General features: G+C 34.0%; 1 protein-coding gene across 1 annotated transcript; it reads left to right on the plus strand.

Moving 5' to 3' along the window:
- Positions 1–10,089: 10,089 nt before the first annotated feature.
- Positions 10,090–13,515, plus strand: LOC100265661 (heat shock protein 83). The gene is made up of 4 exons (XM_002278858.4): positions 10,090–10,441; positions 11,092–11,233; positions 11,348–11,628; positions 11,721–13,515. The coding sequence occupies exons 1-4, from the start codon at positions 10,304–10,306 to the stop codon at positions 13,269–13,271; spliced, it is 2,112 nt and encodes a 703-aa protein (XP_002278894.1). The 5' UTR covers positions 10,090–10,303; the 3' UTR covers positions 13,272–13,515.
- Positions 13,516–19,026: the final 5,511 nt, after the last annotated feature.

Here is a 19,026-nt window from a genome sequence, read left to right on the forward strand (position 1 = left end):
TTTCAAGTATCAGAGTGAAGGGATTTCCAGCCTCACGGGCCCAAAAATGGGTTTAGAAGTAAAGAAGTTGCATAAAGGGATAGCAACAATAACAAAGTAAAAATAAACGGGCCAAAAGATTCCATTAAATGCAGTCTCATTCCATGGGTTGTCAATGGGCTTCCAAAGCAAGTGGGAGATATCATAGGTTCAGATAAGAATCAAAGACATGGTTCTCAGATATTTCACAGTAGGATGAAACAAAGTCAGGTTGCTTTCTGTCACAATTAAAAAAAGAATAGTAGATAGGACAATAGCAAGAAAACCATGTCATCTCAAAGATCAATAGAAATCAAACATGCAATATATCCACATTCAGACCATAACAATGATACCCATAGATGGCAAGAGAAAAGGAAGAACTCCATGATATTGAAGAATAACAATGAATCTGTCACGATCATACCTGAATATGCTTCCCTCATTCAGTTGATAAAATGACCAGCCCTCTTTACCAAAATTTCTCCACCTCCATTTTTTTTAGAAGACTTCTTTGTTTTTTTTTTTTTTTTGTTTTCTCTTCTCCAAACCTCTACTCCAGACCTCTTCTTTTCCTGCAGACTTTAAAAAAAACCTCTTCCCCTCTTTAGACTTCTCACATCGTTCTTAAAAACCTCTCATCTTTGCCTATCTCTTCATTTCCTTCTCAAAATCCTCCACTTCTTTAAAAAACTTTGTTCCCCACTCTGTAAACACTCTTTCCAAAACTATCATCTCCCCTAGGTCACCTTACTTGTCTCTTCCCCATAAAACCCCTTTTACATCATCGACCCTCTTTTGTTTTTTTTTTTTTTTTTTTTGAAAGGTGGCAGCCCTCGTCTTGCATTTTTTTGGGAGTTACCAAACTCCCATGCAAAATAAATAAATAAGTAACTACAAAACAACACTTTATAATAAATAAATAAAATGCTAATTGGAAACAAAAATAGAAACTATCAATACATGCATATATGAGAAAAACCTAAGGATTAATTCATGCAATAATAATAATAATAAGAAATAAATAATAATATTAATAAGATCACTAATCACATGCAATTCTCTGAAAATAAATTAAATAGATAAATAAATAAATAAAATAAGAAAAATAAATAAATACCAAATGCATATAATTAATAATCTAAATATTAAACTAAAACACAATAAAAAATTAAATTAAAAAAATATTAATAAATAAATAAAAAGAAACAAACAACCAAAATATCAAATTGACACAATTAAATATCGAAAATTCATCTCAAGCAATCAAAATCAAAATCAAGCCAAATACTCACCTAATCTAAAAATATCAAGCAATCAAGAAATTAATCTTAGGGAATTAAACCCAAAAAAGCATCTAAGTGACCTAGGCCAAAAAATGTCTAAGTGACCTAAGTGATGTAGGGTGATTAGAAATGTGTCAAGTGACCTAGGAGTGTACCTAATGGGCCAAGTGCATCTAAATAGGCCTAGGGTGCAAAAGTGGGCCTAAAGTGGTGCCCAATGGGTCATCAGAGAATTATTGTAAAGTATCAAACGGACACGTAATAGAACATGTGCTAGTAGGACAAAATAGAGGGTCTACACTAACTTGGGAAGAAATGTCAATATTTTTTTAGCAATTCTATTTATATTGATGCTATGAGCTTTATTGGTTGTATTTGTATGCATCATATTTAATAATAATGTCTTGCCAAATTGCTAAATTGCTCTTTATGCTATTTATGTTTGATTATATCTTTTTTAGCATCCTTAATATACTCCTTGAAGTTTCTAAACTTGAATATTTTTCTAAATTCAAAGGAGCATATATTGAGGAGGAACTTTTTAGCAACCTTGGTTTTGTCATCGTAAAAAATGAGAAGATTGTGAAACCAAGGTTTGGTTAATCTTGATTTTGATGATAACAAAACAAGGTTTAGTGCTAATGATTATATTTCAAGTGTGATTAGGTAAGACGATTTCCAAAGTGGCAATCACAAAGACAAATCAAGCCAAAGAGAAATCATGAAGAAGAAGACCACCTTAAAGAGAAGTGTTTTTCAAGACCCAAGCTTCATAAGATCTCTTTGTAAAGTTGTTGGTGCACTAGGATTTTCATGCATTACATTTTTTACTTATGCACCAAAATCATCCAAGAGTTATTTTGTTTTAAATATTTTAAGAATTGGATGATTTCATGTTTTTCAACTAAAGCCTTGTGTTAAATGTTTTTCAAACTTGTTTTAAAATGTTTTAAGTTGAAAAAGTTGGTTGTTGAGCCAAAAAACGGCTCAACCGGTTGAACCGGGTGAGGAACTGGTCGACCACAAGCTCAATCGGTTGAGGTCCGGGTCGACCCCCAGCTCAACCAATCGAGGTCTGAGTCGACCCACGGCTCAACCGGTCGAGGCCCGGGTAGACCCCAACTCAACTGATCAAGGGTGCAAAAATTTTCTCTTTCTTCCAGAATGGTTGTTCAACCGGTCATGGTTGTTCAACCGATCATGGTTGTTCAACCGGTCAAGGTTGAACTTCAACCGGTTGAGGTCCGGTCGAGGTCCAACGGTCACCTGCCAAGCATTAAATGCTAACGACTAGTCAACCGGTCGACCCCTAGCTCGACCGATTGAACCCCCAAACGGCTAGTTTGCCTTTTCTCTTCTATAAAAAGGCTTCAATCTTCATTGTTTAAAGAGTTTAACCTTCTCAAACCTTTCTTGAATATATTTGAACCTTTGAAGAGTGTTTTTTGGTACACCATTGTTCTAAAACTTGCATATCCTTAATGCACCTTTCAATCCTAGTTTTCTTGTATCATTTGAGCTTAAAGTTCTTGTGTTAGGATTTTTGTGAGATCTTTTATTTGTAAACCTTTGAGAAGAAGTTTCTCAAGAGTGTGGTATTTCTTGAGAAGTGTAAAGAGTGCTTGGAGCCAAAAGTCCAAGAGGGTGAATTGGAACCATAATCCAATTGTATTGCTTGAAGGCTTGGTTTGGAAGCCTTGAATTAGTGGAACCTCAAGCTCGGGATTGAAGCTAGAGGAGAGTGGATGTAGACCGGGTTGCGCCGAACCACTATAAACTCTTGTGTTTGCATTATCTCTTCCCTATTATTTAATTTATATGCAATTGTCTTTATATTGCTCATTATATACTTGCATATAATTGTCTCTTACATTCATATTGTTTAAATTTGCAAAAAGAGACCATCACCCTATTCACCTCCCCCCTCCCTCCCTCCCTTTCTAAGGTGATTACCATAGGTTGGATTAACCTAATATTCCTAACACATGATATTCAGAATAAGAATTGCAAATTGATTTTTGATTGTGATTATCAATTCTCTTTTCAACTGTGATGCACAATGGAATAGGCAGCTTACCATTTATACAATTTAAACCAATAAAGAATTTCACATCCCCATCATCAGTTAGTTGTATAGGACTTGTGGGTATGTTGGCATTGAATACATACTTCATTGAAAGAAAACAATTCATTGGATCTAGCTTCAGAATATGATGGACAACCCCTAATAACTCTTTATATGATATAGTTTTCGGGATCTCAATGCCTTTACCTTTACTTCCTTCGAAATAGAAAGCATTTCCATCTCGTACCCATTCTTCTTCATATAAAAAGCATTATTCCTACTTTATCAACCACTGAAATAACAAAATAATTCAATTAGTTGCATCAACATATAATATTAGAATATTTTTTAGTTACATCATAGTATTAGCATCAATAAGTAGGTATTAATTTTAAAAAACTTATTCATTATTAAATACTTATTATTTCATTACACATTTATTTTTTTAATAAACAACAAATAAATAATATTATTAATCATCTTTACTACCTCAAATAATACCAATAATGCTATAGAAATACAATGTATATAATTATTAAATAAATTCAGATATTGTAACTCTCAACTATTTTAAACAATAAAAATATATTTATTTACTAAAAGATTGGTTATGTTGTAATTCATTTAATGTCAAGGGTAATTTGCAAATGATTCAACTCAAATTGAGTATAATTAAATAAAATAACAATAATATAATGTTACTATAAAATAACTATATACAATCTTAACTTACGTCAAGTTCAACTTAACATATGTCAAGTTCAACTTAATATCCGTAAGGTTTTGGTATATAACTAAAAAATATAACTTTATATATTATATCAAAACCCTATTAACACATATATTTACATCTATATAAAAAACAAATATGCAAACATTACCAAAACCATCATAAAATTCCATAAGTTTTATTACTTACCATCATTTGATTTTTCCATATGGACAATGTTTCTCAACACTACACTTTTTAAGCTGATTGTTTCCTTCTTTTAATCCATTTTTTCATGGCTATAAATGATATTAAAAAAATTATAGCAATTTCAAACTTATTTAAATACTTACTACATCTCATTAAATGTTTGAAAATATTCAATAAATAAAGCATGAAAAGAAAAAATATGCATGGAAACAAAAATAAACGCACACTGTTATCCAGCCACAATTTTAAGTGCTTTAAGTTGAAGAAATCTGAAAAGAAACTATGTGTGAAACTTGAATAAATGTGCTAAAAAGAGAGAAACGGGAATAACAGGAGAAAATGAAAAAAAAAAAAAAAAAAGTGGAAGAAAGAATAAAAAAGAGGTGAAGGGAGGGAAATAAAATTAGAATGGGAGGAAAAAAGGAGTTGATGTAGATGAGGGGTATTTTTGTCCAAAGTGTGTCATTTTGGAGGCTATTAAAAGTGGGGAGGTTAGTTTTACAATATTGAAGGATTTTTGTCCCTTTTAATAAGTTATCCCTAAAAAAATTTAGTGTTGTAAAATTATAAAGTGAAATGAGAAGAAAACAAGAAAAAGAAATTAGAACGTAGAAAGAGAATAGAATTTTCATTAGAGGTATCTTCCTTTTATAGGGAGTCACAAAGAGATATACATCAATATGGATGATCATCCACAAGTTCCCATAATCCGATAAATTCTCATATTTTATAACACTTCCCCTTGTATGATCATAAGAATATGTCTCATTAAAACCTTACTAGGAAAAACCCTATGAGAAAAAACCCTAGTGAAGGAAAAAGAGTATAATATTCTTTTGGATTATTATAACTGCCTCGTTAAAAACCTTGCCAATAAAACTCAATGGGACAAAACCTGAACGAAGGAAAAAAAGAGTACAGTATATTATCATTCTCCCCCTCATGTAAACATGATTATGATTTTTTCAACATTTCAAATGGTAGATCTCTCAATCTTCGTATTCCAAAGTCATACCTTAACTTTTTCAATGTGGTCAAAGGTAATACCTTTGTGAATAGATCTGCTAGATTATTGCATAATCGAATCTGTTGAACATCGATCTCACATTTCTTTTGGAGTTCATGAGTATAGAAGAATTTAGGGAGATATGCTTAGTTTTGTCACCTTTTATGAATCATCCTTTAATTTGTGCAATACAAGCATCATTATCTTCATGTAACACGGTTGCATTGCCTTTGATGGAAGGTAGTTCACATGTTTCTTGTATATGTTGAACCATTGACGTTAGCCATACACATTCATGACTTCCTTCATGAATTGCAAGAATTTCTGAATGATTTGATGATATGGCCACCATTGTTTGTTTGATAGATCTCCATGAGATAGCAGTACCATTGTAATTAAACACATACCATGTTTGTGACTTACCTTTATATGGATCTGAAAGATATTCTGCATCTGCATATCCAAACAATTGTTGCTTTGATTCCCTTGAATAAAATAAACCCATATTAGTAGTTCTACAAAGATAACGTAATAAATGTTTGATACAATTCCAATGTCTTCGAGTTGGAGCGGAACTATATCTTGCTAATAAATTGACAGAAAATGCAATGTTTGGATGTATACAATTGACAAGATATATAAGTGCACCAATATCACTAAGATATGGTACTTCAAGACCAAGTAATTCTTCATCCTGTTTTGCAAATACGAAATGAGTCTTTTTTCATATCAAGTGATCAGACAACCATTGGAGAACTTAAAGGATGCGCTTTATCCATATAAAAACGCTTCAAAACTTTCTTAATGTATGTTGATTGATGTACTAAAACTCCATGTGAATGCTCGATCTGCAGGCCGAGACAAAATTTGTTTTTCCAAAATCTTTCACCATTTCTTATGGAGGTCACTTGGAAAGTGAAAATAATATTATTTTGATCCCATTTTTCTCCCGTGTATACATAACTTATTGAGATATCACAATTTTCAGGTACTTATGCCTCTTCAGGGGCTTTTCGTTTAATATGTGCCTCTTCAGGGGCTTATTGCTCAATATGTGCCTCTTTAAGGGCTTCTTGTTCAATATGTGCATCTTCAAGGGCTTCTTGTTTAATATGTGTCTTTTCAAAGGCTTCTACATTATTTGTGCCTCTTTTAGGGCTATAGATTTATCAATTTTAAACTGATCAATTATTTTTTTATGACCTCTTTTAGAATGCCAAGTTTTTCTTGGGTTCTCCTCTTCTAGGGAGTTACATCCTTTGAGCTGACAGGTCTACCACGCTTCAGGCATATCTTAATTAATTTGTTAACTGTCTTACAAGGACATCAATCTGTGCTGGAGTATTTGCAGCCGGGATATATGACTTTGTCACTTTCTTTGTATCAATGAATGCGTCTTGTAATTGATTCGCAAGATTTTGCAAATGAATGATCCTTTGAACTTCTAGTTCACATTGATTTGTATGAGGATCAAGATGAGTCAAAGTCAATGCATTCCAAATAATTTCACGTTGTTCTTCTGGAACTAGCTCTTCTACCCCTAACGATGAGAAAATTGTCTCATTAAAATGATAATCTACACAACATGTCATTCTACCTTTTAAGTATATAGGTAGACTAGTCACTAACTAAAAACTTTTGGTTTATAATGTACATTCATATGACATTTTACCCCGGGTGACCAAGTTGGTCTTACAAGATTCTTCTGGATCTATCATCGTATAAAGTGTCATTCACATGAAATCAAATACTACTAGTAACATAGTATAAGCTTTTTTGGAGCCTTTAATCAGGTTTCTATCACCTGATATAGTATTAACATTGTTTGTCATCAATGTTGTGTAATGAATGAGACAAGAGTTTCATCAAAGTAACAAGTCATAAAACATTGTTATAAAGACCTTATCTTTATAGAGTCAAAGAAATATTATCATAGAGAAAGAGCTAAAATCAGTGAAAAAATATTAGTCATTGATGATGACATAATAAGTTGTGTAAAAGCAATGAGAGCATATATAACACAATAAAACAAACATGAAAAGATAATTTGAAGTTATATATTTCTTAAATAATCTCATACATTTGATTTTGTAAGTGTAGAACATTTATTCATGAAATAATGAGGAAGTATTTCAATAATCAAACTAATTATAGTGAAAGATCAATAATTTTATTCAAAATATTATTATGATCTAAATCAATGTGCAAAAATTAATTCATAAATCAAAATTTCAAGAGAATATATCATGATTTAAAACATCTTGTTATCTCAAAACTTTAATTGAAATACTACAAATCCATTCGAACATATATGTAAAGATATAACATAATATATTGAGAACAATAGTTGAACCTATTGTAATTTCAAAATTATTTTAGATAATGAAATTATTGCATTAATAAAAATACCATATGTGGCAACATGCAATAATATATGTAAATTTTTCTATTAATGACAGTATAACTTCTAATAATAGAAATTTATAAAAATTATCAAACACTTACCTATTTGTATAACTTGATATACAAAAATATTAATCTTTTGATAATATGTAAATATTATTTATATGCTTGTTATCATAGCTTCAGGCTATAATATATTTCATTATAACTTTTGGTTATATAAATTTCATAAAGTTGTACAAAATTGTTAGTTAACAATTTTGTTCTCTATAGTTTCTAGCTATAAGAAAGTACATATTAATAACTTTGGCATAACCTTGGATTAGTACAAAGAATATTAATCTTCTTATTTTCATAACTTTGGGTTATGAATAATAATATTTATATAACTTCTGGTTATATAACAAAATTAAAAAAATTATGTATCTTCTAGGTACAAAATTGTTCATTGACAATTTTGTTTTATATAACTTCTAGTTATACAAGAGAATTAGAAATTGTATGCATAGCTTCTGGCTATGAAACAATTGTTAATAAAAATTGTTTTCCATAATTCCTGTTATGAAAAATAAGTGAGTACGAAATAAAAATAAAAAAACCAATATTTTTCATAACTTTGAGTTATGATTATTTTGTCAAAATAAGAAAATATTCAAATTTATACATAGCTTCAGGCTATGAATTATTTATTTATAACATCTAGTTACACAATATAATTAAAAGAAATTAAAGAAATTAAAAGTTAACATTTTTCATAGCTTCAGGTCATGATTATTTTGTCAAAACAAGAAAATATTTAAATTTGTACATAGCTTCAGGCTATGAACTGTTTTTTTTTTATATATATAAATTTGTGTATACCTTCAAACTATGAACTATTCATTGGGTAGATTTGTACATAACTTCGGGTTATGAACATTTAGTTATTTATTTATTTCATAGCTTCTGACTATAATATTGTTTGGTATAACTTCCAGTTATACCGTATAATTAAAAATAAATAATTAGGAGTCATATACATAACTTTTGGTCATGTATTTGTAATTCTGTAATTTTTCCTCATAACTTCTGGTTATAGGAATTGCACATATTTTTCATAACTTCTGGTTATGAATTTACCCCATAATTTGTAATTTATCTCATAACTTCTGGTTATAGAAATTGTACAATATTTATGTATTCAAATAAAATAAATGAAAAAAATCAATAAAATAAAAAATCATGATATAAGTTTATCACATACCTTTTTATGAGAAAAAAGAGAGAATAATCTTTTTATTTCTCTGAAGAGAAAAGTCTTTATATTTCTCTAAAGAGAAGAGTCTTTATATTTCTTTAAAGAGAAAAGTCTTTCTATTTCTTTGAAGAGAAGAAAGATCTTTTTTAAAGACTAATCGTACTAATAACATGTTGTAAAATTATAAAGTGAAAGAAGAAGAAAATAAGAAAGAGAAATTAGAACGTAGAAAGAGAATAAAATGTTCATCAAAGATATCTCCCTTTTATAGGAGTCACGAAGAGATATACATCAATACGAATAATCATCCATAAGTTCCCATAATCCGAAGAGATATACATCAATACGAATAATCATCCATAAGTTCTCATAATCCGATAAATTCTCATATTTTATAACATTTAGAATATTTTTAATTTTTTTCATAGTATTTAAAAAAAAAACACATTAAAATTGATTTTATTTATAAAAAAAAAACTATTTAGAACAAATTTTCAAACTGTAGATGAATTTTTAACCTAAAAATTTGGTTTTTGTAGTAAAAAAGTAGGAAAAGGTTTTTCAAGAACAAATCCATAAAAATTTATAGTTTATTATTCAAAAATTCATACATTTAGATTTTGTTTAATTTTCATAAAGTAACAATGAAAGAAAAAAATATTTAAAAAATAATTATTTTAAGAACACAATATCAAATAAAATCAAAATTAATTAAAAATTTATACATTTCAAATTAATTAATTTTTATATCAAAAAATTAAAATAAATGAAATGAGTTTAAAATAACATCTAAAAATAATTCATTACCCTTAAATCTATTTTTGATTTTTTCTTTTTCTTTTTCCTCCCACATTTCTCTTCCTTTTTTTTTCATCACATTTCTCTCAAAATTTTGAGCAATCAAACGTAGCCTTATCCCTTTTTGTTTGGAGAACAAATTTCTTGTTTTAAAAAAAAAAATTAAAACCGAAACACCATCCTCAAAATTGGTTCCATGTCATCCTTTTTATTTTTTATTTTTAATCTTTGCCATCCTGGATCCAGCTCAGCATTTAGGGAGAGAGCATGAGATGACAACAATAATAAAGAAGGTTCCAGAACCACACCTAAAATAGACAATAAAATGAAAATAGAAGAAGGCTCTAGAATTTGGAAGCAAATTCCAAAACCTCCCGACCACGCCACCTTTCGTTCCCACGTACTAGCCGGCTGAAGAAGCTCCAGAAGCATCCATTCTTGCTATAAATACTCCCTCACACTCCTCTCTATTTGTCAGGTATACGCACAGACCAATAACGATACAGCGAGCGTTCAAGTTCTCTCAGTGCCGGTTTTCGATTGTTGGATAAGGAGAAAGTCGTCGGAATCAATGGCGGATGTGGCAATGGGTGAAGCAGAGACCTTCGCTTTCCAGGCTGAGATCAACCAGCTTCTCAGTCTCATCATAAATACCTTTTACAGCAACAAGGAGATTTTTCTTCGCGAACTCATCAGCAATGCCTCTGATGTAAGCACATTTCTTTCAATTGCCTATATAAACTGTTTCATTTTTGTGGAATTTATTCTTCCTTTTTTTCCCTCCTTTTATCTCTCGCTCCGTTTGGTTGCTGAGAAAGTGTGGAAAATAAAAGAATTAGGAAGTTTGAATCACAGGTTTTGGTTGCTTTAGGTGTGAGGTATTTGGTTAAAGCATCGTGTGGTTTTTCTGGAAGCCAATATCAAGCATACTGGATCCGAAGTTTTTCTTTTGTTCTTTTGTTTATTTCTAAATTTTATAATTTTACTTTTTCATTTTTCTTCCGTTCCTTGAGTTTTTTGCTACTAGCTATGAGTTTTGGCTTGATGTGAGGCGGAAGGATTTTCAAAATTTTCAGATTACAAAGCACGGTTGAGGCCTTCGAATTTGACCGATTTGTTATTTAACAACTGTTTCCTTTTGAATATAATAAAATGGAAATGAAGCTGAAAATGTATGACGGTTGATGAAGAGTTTGAGGGTCGCATTGTTGTATTTGGTGTTTTAGAGAAAGCAATTGCCAGAGAAAGAAAAAGCCACCAAACAGGCCAACAATCTTTCTTTTACTTGTTTTTCTTAGCAGTCTCAGAGTTTGTGCATTTGGTATTTGAGACTAATATGGTCAAATTTTGGTTCTTTAGGCATTAGATAAGATCCGATTCGAGAGCCTGACAGACAAGAGCAAGCTTGATGCTCAGCCAGAGCTTTTTATTAGGCTTGTTCCTGACAAGGTCAATAAGACCCTTTCAATCATTGATAGTGGCGTCGGCATGACCAAAGCAGGCATGATGAATAAGTCAACTTAATTTAGTTAAGCAACTTGTATTCTAGAAATTTTCATTCGAGTCTAATTCTCAGTTCTAAAATATTGATGGAATTCCTCTGTTTTGCTGTTAGATTTGGTGAACAACTTGGGAACTATTGCACGATCCGGAACAAAAGAATTCATGGAGGCATTGCAGGCTGGGGCTGATGTGAGCATGATTGGGCAATTTGGTGTTGGGTTTTACTCGGCCTACCTAGTTGCCGAGAAGGTTATTGTGACAACCAAGCATAATGATGATGAACAGTACATTTGGGAGTCTCAAGCTGGTGGATCCTTCACAATCACCAGGGATGTTAATGGAGAACAACTGGGTAGAGGAACTAAGATCACACTCTTCCTCAAGGAAGACCAGGTAAGAATAGCAATACCCTTTATAAAATTGGACTTTTTTTGAAAGAAATATTGAGTTTAGTTTATTGATATAATCTGTATTGATGGCCGCAGATGGAATACTTGGAGGAGAGGAGGTTGAAGGACCTGGTGAAGAAGCACTCTGAGTTCATTAGCTACCCAATCTACCTCTGGACTGAGAAGACCACTGAAAAAGAGGTCAGTGATGATGAAGATGAGGAACCCAAGAAGGAAGAGGAGGGTGATGTTGAGGAAGTGGACGAGGAGAAGGAAACCAAGTCCAAGAAGAAGAAGGTGAAGGAGGTTTCTCATGAATGGCAACTTATTAACAAGCAAAAGCCCATTTGGTTGCGAAAGCCTGAGGAGATCACAAAGGAGGAATATGCCTCCTTCTACAAAAGCCTAACCAATGATTGGGAAGAGCATCTTGCTGTAAAGCACTTCTCCGTTGAAGGGCAACTAGAATTCAAGGCTATTCTTTTTGTTCCAAAGAGGGCTCCTTTTGATCTTTTCGACACCAGGAAGAAGATGAACAACATCAAGCTATATGTTAGGAGGGTGTTTATTATGGATAACTGTGAAGAGCTCATTCCTGAGTATCTTGGTTTCGTGAAGGGAGTTGTGGATTCAGATGATTTACCACTCAACATCTCTCGTGAAATGCTACAACAGAACAAGATCCTCAAGGTGATCAGAAAGAATCTTGTGAAGAAGTGTATCGAGATGTTCAATGAAATTGCCGAGAACAAGGAGGATTACAACAAATTCTACGAGGCATTCTCCAAGAACCTGAAGTTGGGAATTCATGAAGACAGCCAGAACAGGGCTAAGCTAGCTGAGCTGCTCAGGTACTACTCAACAAAGAGTGGTGACGAGTTGACGAGCTTGAAGGACTATGTGACAAGGATGAAAGAGGGCCAGAAAGACATCTATTACATTACTGGTGAGAGCAAGAAGGCTGTGGAGAACTCCCCCTTCTTGGAGCGGCTCAAGAAGAAGGGCTATGAAGTACTCTTCATGGTTGATGCCATTGATGAGTACGCTGTTGGGCAGTTGAAGGAGTATGATGGGAAGAAGCTGGTTTCTGCAACCAAAGAGGGCCTTAAACTTGAAGATGAGACGGAGGAAGAGAAGAAGAAAAAGGAGGAGAAGAAAAAGTCCTTTGAGAGCCTTTGCAAAACCATTAAGGACATTCTTGGAGACAAGGTGGAGAAAGTGGTTGTGTCCGAGAGAATTGTGGATTCGCCTTGCTGCCTGGTCACAGGAGAATATGGATGGACTGCTAACATGGAGAGGATCATGAAAGCTCAGGCCCTGAGAGACAGCAGCATGGGGTCTTACATGTCTAGCAAGAAGACGATGGAGATCAACCCAGACAATCCCATAATGGAGGAGCTGAGGAAGAGAGCTGAGGTAGATAAAAATGACAAGTCAGTGAAGGATTTGGTGCTGTTGCTCTTTGAAACTGCCCTCTTGACTTCTGGGTTCAGTCTTGATGACCCCAACACATTTGGAGCAAGAATTCACAGGATGCTGAAGCTGGGTCTGAGCATTGATGAGGATGAGGCTGGAGGTGATGACACTGAAATGCCACCACTGGAGGAGGAAGGAAACGAGGAGAGCAAGATGGAGGAAGTTGACTGAAAAATTAATGTCGCCATAAAGAAGAAGAAGAAGAAGAAGAAGAAGAAGAAGAAGAAAGCAGTCAATTTAAGAGATCATAAGTTTCGTCCACCCGTTTTGTCTCACTGTCTCTTTCCGTTTTTCTTTTATGTCTTCTGTCTTCTGTTTCCCTTCGTCTCTATGTCGTTGTTAGTTGCTGTCACCCCTTCTATTTGTAGTTATATCGAGAATCAATACAACATGAATCAAATCAGTTAGCCATTCACTATGCTAATGCGAAATAGATCGATTCCATTGGATGGAAAAGGTGTCAATTACGCCTATTCTTGCCTTTGTTGAATGTGATGCCTCGAGTGTTAGAACTAGAGTTGTGTCAATGCAAGAAGGATGGATGTCTTATAGCATTTGCTAGCTAAACTTTTATCCAATAAAGCCTTTGACATGTTAATATACGAGGCAGTGGTGTTTGCAATCCGTAACAAGGCTATTTAAGCTAGAAATGTATGTTAGAACAGAGAATTAGCATGCCTGCATAGCAGTGTTTCTTGTAAAAATTAATGGGTTACGAGTCTAGTAGCAAAGAAGACAAGGAAATATATACACTCTCCCCATGTTATGGAAGAATTTGAAGATTAGAAACAATCTTGCAGAAGGTCAATTCACGTCCTTATCCTTGCTTATACTTAATTGGCTCCAGTAAGAATGAGAGTAAGATCCTGAGCGCAACAACAACCAATACAAAAATTCATTGTTGAACGAAAAGCCAAACTGAGGGTGCATACTAGGATACACGATCAGCTATGGTAAGAAGGTTGCCTAGTCTTGAGTGATACTTCTCTCTAAGTTGCAATATCGCATGACAACCGTGATAGCAGCACTAGAGGTCATTCAGGGGTGCACAAGACTTATCCTCGCATCAACGATACAGAATGGGGATGCGAGATCTCCATGGGTTGTATTGATGGACTTCCCCGCAAACATAGGAAATATGACAAATTTCATGGTGGTCAGATAGATTAAGGAAATACAACCACATAACACCTACATTCAATATTCAGCTAAGGATGTTGCTAAGTTTTCAATGGAACACGTTTTTCGCTCGTACCTCATGCTCATGCCCACTACAATTGTATGCAGCCATTTTGGGTTTTGTTTTTTTGTGTTTAAATTGAAGTGCATGTTATGAGCGTATTGGTATTCCCCCTATTTCAGAAATAAAATCTTCCAATTCCCCTATTCTTCTCATTACCTATCAGTATAACCAAGAAGAAACCTTCAACTCGAACCAGTGATATTCCAACTTGGGCTTTTTGTTCACTGTCCCTGTACGCACAAATTTCGTAAAATTTTATCTTATAAAAATTAACAAAATAAAATAGGAAAATTAATGCGAACAAATGATTTATTAAATTTAAAAAAAAATGTAGTGCGGGTACAATCTCAGAAATAAATAATATTCTTTCCAAAAGAATATTTTTCCCTCTGATTCTTTTGACTTGAACACACTTCGGAAGATGACGATGACGTTTTCTTGATTTCAGAGATCAATTGAGGGCCACAAATGGCTTATTCTCAAATGACCTTGTTGAATGGTAAAGAACGATTGTATTAGTTCTTTTGCCGTTTACCGAACTTGCAAGGAGATTTGATGAAGCTCTCTATTGTTGTGAAGCCTCTTCTCCTATACGGAGTTACCTTTGGATTTTCTCCTTAGGATTTTCCTCTCTAGAATTTTCCTCCAGAATTTTCTTCTTTTTTCTCTTGATGGAAGACACCTCTATTTATAGGTGAAGATAAGAAATTTGAATTTCAGAATCCCCAATTTTAGTTGCTTAATTCAAGGGATTTAGTTCCTTAATTTTAACAAATTTTCTTATCCGGAAGGTTTTACCAACAAGATAATAATAATAATAATAATAATAATTTTCTTATTATTATTATTATCCTTTTTATAGTTGGAGATGAGAGAGACTTACCCATAAGATGATTTTTTTTTATTTTTTTTTTAGAAGACCAAATTAGTGGTAATTTAATCCACTAATTTTTTTATGTCTACAAATGTCCCCACTTCAAGACACATCACTTACATGCATTGTCATGTAGATGGGATGAGTTTTGAAGTAATATTTTTATTTTTTTTTATTATTATTTTTTTTTGTGGTAGTGACTGAATTCGAGTGGTTTCTCCGAGTTGCCTACGTACCCTTCAAAGAGAAGGGATCAAGTCAAACGTAGTTCCATTTTTTTTTTTTTTTTTTTTACGCTCTAACTTTTGCCAAGACTAAAAAGAAAGATATAATCTTGCGAGCATATGTCCTAACTTTTGCCTAAGTCGTCTTTTCAGGTTTTCAACTTAATAGACTTCTTTTTTTTTTTTTTTTTGGCTCTTAACTTTTACCAAGACTAAAAGAAAGATTTAATCTTGCGAGCATATGTCCTAACTTTTGCCTAAGTCGCCTTTTTAGGTTTTCAACTTAGCAGACTTTTTTTTTTTTTTTAAATGCTCTAACTTTTGTCAAGACTAAAAGAAAGATTTAATCTTGCGAGCATATGTCCTAACTTTTTCCAAGACTAAAAGAAAGATTTTTTTTTTTTTTCGTGCGTCATACGCAGTTTATGCTCATGCGGGTCAGAAGTATCACTTGTCTTGAGTTTGATTGAAGGATGATAAATTCACGTCCTTGGAATAAAGTTTAATTGAGGGTCAAAGATGACTTATTCTCAACCAAACTTATGAAGACCTTTCTTAAGCATTTTGGAGAACAAAAGAAGTTCTTTGTCTTGATTTTCTTCAATCTTAAAAGTGGATGAATGACACTTTTGTATTGTGTTTGATATTCTTCCACGAGCTTGTTGAAGAATGTGTCAAGCTTGGACTTGATTTTAATCCAAGGGTGGTAACCACGTGTTCTTGGAGCAAAATTTAATTGAGGGTCAATGATGACTTGCTCTCAAGTAAACTTATCAACAATTTCCTCAAGTGCTTTGAAGAACCCATCCTAGTCTTCTTTAGCTTTGAAGGTGGATGAATGACACTTTTGTTTGCGTTTGATATTCTTCCACGAGCTTGTTGAAGAATGTTTGGAGTTTGATTTTGACTTTTGAAGCTTCATTTTCTTTTTTTAGCTTCTAGGTTGCATCGCCCTTTTGAGAACGCGTCATGCTGAAAGAAAAGAACACTTGTATGTAGAGAAGTTAGAGATTTTAGTTTGGAATCTCCGAATTTGACTTCTTTAATACAAAAGGTTTGTTCCTCAGTTTAAGAAGTTTGCCAAGAATGATTTTTTTTTTTTTACTACAATTTAAGCTCTTGTAGGATAGGAGCAATATGCAGTTTAGGCTCATGCTTTAAGGAGCATCACTAGAATGCTGAGGTTTGAAAACAATTGTGGTAAAATTTGATGTCACGCCATTTTCATCGTTGCTGGTGTAGGTGATGTTTGCACAACATGTCGCACAATCGTGGCCTTTGTCTTCAAATCGTTTTGCCCCCTTTATTTTTATGGCATAAAATGATGGATTCCTATGTATCTCATCATCTTTCTTGGTTTTGTTTGGCTCTGCACTGAAAGCGTTTTCTTCATCTTTACCCGACTCATCTTCTTTCGAAATCTCATGATAAGAGACCATATGAGTTGATGTCACCATCCCTCTATTGAAGAACTCCTGAGGGAAGTATTCTTCTAAGGTGATAGGGGTGATGAGCTTTTGTACCAAGAGATCATAAACCTGTACAATCGCTTGTTTTCTTTTAGGTTTCTTTTCTTCTTCCTTCTTCGCATATCGATGAATATTTTGCTTACGTTGTTCCTTCCTAGGAAGATTTGGGTAGGAATGAGATTCTTGCTTCTTGTGAGGTCTTCTTCATGTCACCAATGTCCAACCTTCTTTGTTATACGACATTGATTCATTATCAAAATAGAAGTGACGAATGGTGTCTTGACATGACACTTGCATTTGCTTTGGTTTCGGTGACTCGCATTGGATAGTATCGGCCCATGCCTTTAGTGTCTTAGGTGGAACATGTAACAAAACAGGATCGATGGACCCAAATGTAATTGTAGCATGATTTGACTCTACTACTTCATCTAGATCCAGATGAATTTTTCCTTGTTTTGTAAGTTTCATTATAAGATCTTTTAAGATGAAACATTTCTCCACCGGGTGACTGACAATTCGATGGTAATGACAATAGTTCGGATCATTAAGACGACCCATTTCTTCTGGACACTTGCACTCAGGTAGCTCAATAACTTTTTGGAGTAGGTCTTCCAACATGTTAGACACATCAGAGTCAGGAAAATGATACTTCTTCTCCTCTAATTCCTTCAAGGTGAACCGACACCTCTCATTTTCTTGGGTTGGTCTAACCTCTTTTACTTTTTTCTTTTTATCTCGTGCAAGAGTCACATTTACCATCATTGACTCATGGATGGGTTTTATTGAAATCTTATCACTTGCTTTCCCATTGTGTCTTTCTCTTTGCTGGTCAATGATAAGGTCATTTTTAGCATCATGGTTGGCGATGTTGAGCTCCATGTCATGTGCTCGGGTAGCTAATTCTTCAAAGGTACGGGGTCGTATCCCTTGGAGAATGTATAGGAGATCCCAATGCATTCCTTGTATGCACATCTCCACGGTTGATACCTCCGATAATCTATCTTTGCAGTCGAGGCTTAAGGAACGCCAACGGTTGATATAGTCTACAACCAGTTCATCTTTCCATTGCTTAGTGTTAGTAAGTTCCATCATACTTACAGTTCGTCGGGTGCTATAGAAACGGTTGAGGAATTCACGTTCCATTTGGTCCCAACTATCTATACATTCTGGTGCAAGGTCTATGTACCAATCGAAAGCATTCCCTCGAAGAGAACGAACGAATTGTTTAACTAATAAGTCACCATCTGTACCTGTATTGTTACAAGTTTCAACGAAATAGGCAACATGTTGTTTTGGATTGTCTTTTCCATCAAATGATTGAAATTTTGGAGGTTGATAACCCATAGGCATACGTAGGTTATCAATCCTCTTAGTGTAAGATTTAGAGTACATGAGTGTACTCTATGAGGGTCCATCGTACTGCGCCCTAATGGTGTTAGTTATCATGTCCTGAAGTTGTTGGACAGATAATGACGCCACTAAGGCAGATTCCGTCGTTTCTCTTTCACCTTGCATTGTCCTATACGTATGTGGTGCATCATCGAGAGGAGATGCAACATTCGAAAGGTGGTTGAGTCCGTGACTTGACTCACCTGTATTTTGTGCTTGTGTCTCAACCTTGTTTATGAGGGAGGTTATCTGCATATCCTTCTCCTCGACCATCTTGGTGAGTTTGGCGATGGCGCGGGTCATCTCTTCCAATTGCTCTTCTACAGACGTAGTGCCCATTGCCATTACCGGCATGGTCATCGAGAAGGGAGAAGTAAAAGAGTTGGAATGATTGGAGTAGTTTTCCTCCTTTGACATTCCAGTTGGCGACCCAGAGTGTGAGTCGGTGCTAGAGTTGGCATAGGTAATAGAGCAAGGAGATTTATCCCCAAAGTCCTGTAGTGTTAAAGGGAGTTTTCCCCTACTATGAGGAGTATGACCCTTTGCCCCCAGATAAACCAAGGTGATGAGTGGTTGGTGCTCATCGCGTGTTCTTACCTGTTTTAGCAAACAAGCAGACTCACTTGTTTGTTTTGTTGAGATTGAAGATGTTGATTTTGCTTTGCTACGAGTCATGGGGCCCGTAGCGATGCCAAGTGTCGATTGTGCAATGACAATCTTGTCATTG

The sequence above is a fragment of the Vitis vinifera genome, chromosome 2 (assembly GCF_030704535.1).
Source record: "Vitis vinifera cultivar Pinot Noir 40024 chromosome 2, ASM3070453v1".
NCBI lineage: Eukaryota > Viridiplantae > Streptophyta > Magnoliopsida > Vitales > Vitaceae > Vitis > Vitis vinifera.